The sequence below is a fragment of the Sinocyclocheilus grahami genome, unplaced genomic scaffold, assembly GCF_001515645.1.
Source record: "Sinocyclocheilus grahami isolate Dianchi unplaced genomic scaffold, SAMN03320097.WGS_v1.1 scaffold332.1, whole genome shotgun sequence".
NCBI classification, from domain to species: Eukaryota; Metazoa; Chordata; class Actinopteri; order Cypriniformes; family Cyprinidae; genus Sinocyclocheilus; species Sinocyclocheilus grahami.
The window spans coordinates 17720-23075 of NW_015505511.1; the positions used below are offsets into that span (position 1 = coordinate 17720).

The 5356-nt window shown below is 38.2% G+C and overlaps 1 protein-coding gene across 1 annotated transcript in view; it reads left to right on the forward strand.

Annotated features, from left to right (window-relative positions):
* The first annotated feature begins 2564 nt into the window (after positions 1–2564).
* The window catches only part of LOC107602657 (CD276 antigen homolog), a 15379-nt gene continuing 12587 nt past the window's right edge, over positions 2565–5356 (forward strand). Inside the window, exon 1 of the mRNA XM_016295219.1 lies at positions 2565–2647. Coding sequence (XP_016150705.1) covers positions 2637–2647 — 11 coding nt within the window. The 5' untranslated portion in view covers positions 2565–2636. The remainder of the gene's footprint in view (positions 2648–5356) is intronic.

Below are 5356 nucleotides of genomic sequence, written 5' to 3' on the forward strand. Positions count from 1 at the left end.
TTGTGTGATATTGTGTTTATACAACAGTTCGATGGCACAAGTGTGTAAATACATAAGAAACAACAACGGAGTGTCTTTAAAAACTCTCTTTTGTGTGAACTACTTCCTTCCGCCATGGATTCAAATCTAAACTTGACAGTTTAACAGCTGAGCCCAAGCCTCTGTTACTAATTCCAAAACGTCACTTTAGAACTAGTAATGAAGGAATGCTGAGTTGCTTCATTTTTTACACTAATGAAAACTCACCTATGACAACAATGACTAAAACAGCATTTATCAGGCCAGATATGAGGGTAAGAGTCTGCCATGACGTCTGCTTCTGCTCAGTGTACTTCACCGATGTATGATTCTGCTGAATATACTGCACTACTGTATAATTCTGACACTCAGTTGGTGGAGCTGGTTCTGTAAGAAAGGAATAAAGTCCCAATCGGTTAATAATCTCTAAATAATCAATGTACTGAACAGCTTAATTAGCAATAGTGCACTTACCAATGATGTACAGTCTGGTGCCGTTGCTGAAATGTGGATTTCCATCTGAGCTCATACAGAAATAAACTCCTAACTCATCCGTAGTGACATTATTAATGAACAGCTGTTTAGAGGTCACTGAATATTTTTGTTCGTAACTTGCATTATAGTAAAAAGGAGTTGGGGTTGAGAATGAGCGTAATATCATAACTAAAGAAAATGGAAGATTCAGTAAAAACCAATAAACCTCATTTGTAAGATCACAGTTTATGGTCACATTTTGCCCCAAATTTATTAGCTGATCTGTTAAAGTCTCTGCTGCTTGACACCATATAAGTAGACCTACAAGAAAAAAAATCAAAGATTCAGATTAAATCTTCACAAAAAAATTTTTTTACAAACATTTTGTTGGCTGCTTTTCTTTTATTATCCAGTCCATTTGAAAACAATAAATTGGTCTACCTATTTTTTATATGTTTCTATGCAACATTAAAACTATCAGGAGAAATCTAGTGTGTCTAAACTTTTGACTGAAATAAAGTTCAGAAAGCATATTAAAAGTTGTAATACTCACAGAGATGAAACTGCAAAATCCTCATGTTGTAGCTGCAAATAAAGCACTTGATATGAAACCGGGGTCCCTCCCAGACAGCACTGAATGCTAGTACACAGCAAAGAGAGAAAAAAATTCAACCACGCCAAGCACAGGAAGTCAGCTCTGATCATTTTTTTTCCACCTATCATCTACATTTCATGAGTAACTGGGTGGAGAAATTGCATAATATAAATCTAAAGGGTTAGACGGATAGTTTATAGAAATAAACATGGTGAGTGAGGGGGAAAAAACCCTGAATTGAGACAATCAAGACTTAATAAAATGTTGCAATTAATTTCTGAGCATCCAGTCCCTGATAGCACACATACATGCGAGTTTTCGTCTGATGTGCAAAGTGATTAAAAAAAAAAACATTATACAGACACTTAATATTTAATGATTGTAGCATACCAGTTGAATGGTATGTGTTTAAGAGGGCGTGTTCAATAATTGGGTGTGTTAAAAATGCATGGATGTCTGACAGCTCTCCTGTGTGTTTAATCTCACTGCACGAACCCACGACATAACAATGATCATTAATTAATTACATTTGGTAGATTATACCTCCATTAATTAGGGTGGCCATATGCACCGTTCAGACGGGACACGCCCCGGCCAGGATTTTAATATTGCCTAAAACATTAAAAGCAGTTTGACCAATAACATGCAGGTATTGTACATAATATCGGCCAATCGTGGGGATGCGTGTGAGAAGACGAGATCTACAGGGAACGATCAAAGCGATGCAAATATGCGCAAATGTTTGTTCGTTCGTTTGACTTGAAGCATCGCTGTGCACCAATCAAAAAAGACACCAAAGCTCTGCTCTCTATAGCTCTCATGAATGTCACACAACGATCGACCTGCAATGTCCGCGGTTTGAAGCAACCCCAATAAGTGATATTTAGCCCCTAAAATGTTAATTTTACCAGGGGAACCCACCAAAAAATGTTTATTTTATTTATCCAATTTTTATCGGGGGACCCTGTCCGCGGTTTGAAGCAACCCCAATAAGTGATATTTAGCCCCTAAAATGTTAATTTTACCAGGGGAACCCGCCAAAAAATGTTTATTTTATTTATCCAATTTTTATCGGGGGACCCCCCTCGAAACGCGATTGGGCTAGTTTTGAGTAGCAATTGGATAGTTTTTTGTTGTGAAAACCTGGGGAAGTCGTGGCCTAATGGTTAGAGAGTCGGACTCGTAACCCAAAGGTTGCGGGTTCATACCGGCAGGGATTGTAGGGGGGGGGGGGGGAAGTACAGCACTCTCCTCCACGCTGCCCACTGCTCCGGGTGTGTGTTCACGGTGTGTGTGTGTTCACTGCTGTGTGTGTGTGCATTTTGAATGGGATAAATGCAGAGCACTAATTCCGAGTATGGGTCACCATACTTGGCCACATGTCATGTCACTCACTAACTTAACCCTGTTCTCCCGTCAAGTTTCAAAATAACTCGTACGTCACAGTCTTTGCAGGCAGGCTGGCATCCGTCCGCTGCCATCCTCTCAAATTACGACAGAGTCCGAGAAGAAAAACAAGAGGTTTTCATATGATTCTACTGCCTGCAACATGAGAACCAGGTATAGTTATGTGATTTTTTTACATTACATTTACATTATTACTTTACTTTGCTTTTGTTGTTTGTTCATTTGAATTTGAAAGCTGCTTGCTTTAAGCATTTCTAATTTAGAGTGCCCTTCTGTGACTGTCCCATTGGAAGTGTGCTAGTGTGCTATATACTGTAGGAGAGCTTGGACGGTTGCAAAACTCTTTTTCACAATTCTTTCAATTTCTTAGAGACTGTTTGTATTAGAAAGCCAAAATTTTAATAGGCCACATCTGTCCGCTACTCACCCATACTCCTGTAACATGTAAATTTCATAATACAATTTATTATTGAATAGACAAAGTCAAATGTTGCAACTGACCCCAAAAGAGTGGACGGTTCCAACATTCATTAAAATGTAATTAAAATCATCCTTAAATATAATTTTGCCATTTCTTTACTTTATTTGTGCACAGACTTCAATACGTTAAAACTGTCTGTATAAAAAAATGTATTTAATCAAAATCAAGAGACTGAAATTTAATGGTTGTCTACTTTTGTTAACCTCTGTGAAAGTTTACTGAACTGGGGCCAGATGCATAAACATAGCCACTATGTGAAGACAGTGTCTTAAAGAGGGATAGTTCACTCAAAAATGAAAATTACCCCATAATTTATTCACTCTCAAGCCATAGGTGTATAATACTTTCTTCTTTCAGACGAATACAATGTTATGTTATATAAAAAAATATGTCCTGGCTCTTCCAGGCTTTATAATGGCAGTGAATGGGTGATATTCAAAAAGTGCTCCACTTGGCTCCAGGGGGTTAATAAAGGCCTCCTGAAGTGAATCAATGTGTTTTTGTAAGAAAAAAATATCCATATTTAAAGGGGACCTACTATGCATAAATTACTTTTATAAGGTGTTTGAACACAGTTGTGTGGCTGCAGTGTGTGAAAACAACCAGCCTATAATGGTAAAAATCCACCCACTCATTCTTTTATAATCCCAATAAATCATAAACAGTCTGTCCAAACATGTGGTTCCAGATTTCTCCCTACGTACACATCATCATAGGGAGAAATCCCGCTCATTTGTGATGATCTCTGCCCTTTTAGCATAGACACAGCCCTGAGTGAGAAGCAGCAGTCCGCCATTACTGTTTTCTTGCTGTAGCTGCTGGAGATATACAATGTCAGCACCAAAGAGGCATTACAAGTGTTGTGTTTTGGGATGCACCAACGAATGAGTCTCCATAGACTCCCTCCATCTGAGGGAGGACACAGTGGTTAAATTTCATTTTCAAGGAAATGTCCCGGAAAAAAATCGGTAAAGTTGCTTCTTCTAGAGTCTCTCCTTCATTGTCTGATTCCAATTCGAACATATAAAGCTGAACTAGGGCTGGATATATCACAATATATTTCTTAATTTTGGTCGATACAATATTATCCCAATATCAATATGAACAATATAAAAAAAAGCCTCAGAAAAACTGCCAAGAATGCCCAGAACAGATGTCTGTACCTACAAACCTCTGAAAAATGAATTTGCAAAATGAAAGTCAATGAAACCTCATCCTATAAAACTATATAATATTTTAGAAATAAAAACGTTACAAGTAATGTTCACCTTTTATTTGTATTTAGCCTTCATACAAACAAATGTGAAATCCCCATCAAATAAACATAAGACTCTCAGACTCACCTTATTAATATTAATATGTTTAACTTTAAACTATAACATAGGATGATTATTCTTATAGATTGAAACAAAAATGCTTCAGCCAGGATAAAGAATATGAGAAGTGCTCAGAGTTGCTGCAGAAATCAGAAAAAAGAGTGAGCAACAACAAAAACACAAGTTGCTGGAGACGGGCTTCTTGAAAATGCAAATTCATTCTCTGCCAGCACGAGGCGCTTTTGGAGCGGCAGAAACAGAGGTTTCCCCAGTAATGGCTGTACACAAAGCAGCTCTCCACTCATAAACGCTTCAGATAAAGTGAAAATTACATCGAAACTTTTCTGAAGACAGACGTTTCCCTTCAAAGATACATTCATATAAAACACCCGTGCCACATTTTTATTTTGAAACATGCAGTGATCTGTTTATTCAACGAAGTCAACCACCACAAATAAGTCAATGTATGTGTCACGAATCCGGTCCATGAACTTCCTTCTGTTAGCCATCAGAGGTCACCCTTTCCAATTTCATTGACTCTCACACTACACACTGTTGCACATCACCCCGGACTACATATCCCATCATTCATTGCACTGATTGCACTCAGCACGGATTGCACACAGCTGTTAACACTGATTGCACCCAGCTGTTTCATATCACTCCCTCACTATTTAACACTCACTCTGATCCCTTCCCTCTGCCGAGTATTGTTCAGCGATTATCACTCCCCTAGCGATAGCTATACTACAGAGCCCTCAGTCGAGCCTTAGCCTTAGCCTTAGCCTTAGCCTTAGCCTTAGCCTTAGTGTCTGTTTTCTCCGGTTCGTCTCTGTCTTCTCCACAATAAAAGCTTTGCGAATGGATCCGCACGTCTCGCATCTCGTCAGCCCCGTTACAGTATGGCAAACACTGGTAATGTATATTGCAATATCGGAAATGTTTAAAAATCATATCACCATTATTGAGGAAAAATTATATCATGATATCATATACAGGTGCATCTCAATAAATTAGAATGTCATGGAAAAGTTCATTTATTTCAGTAATTCAACTCAAATTGTG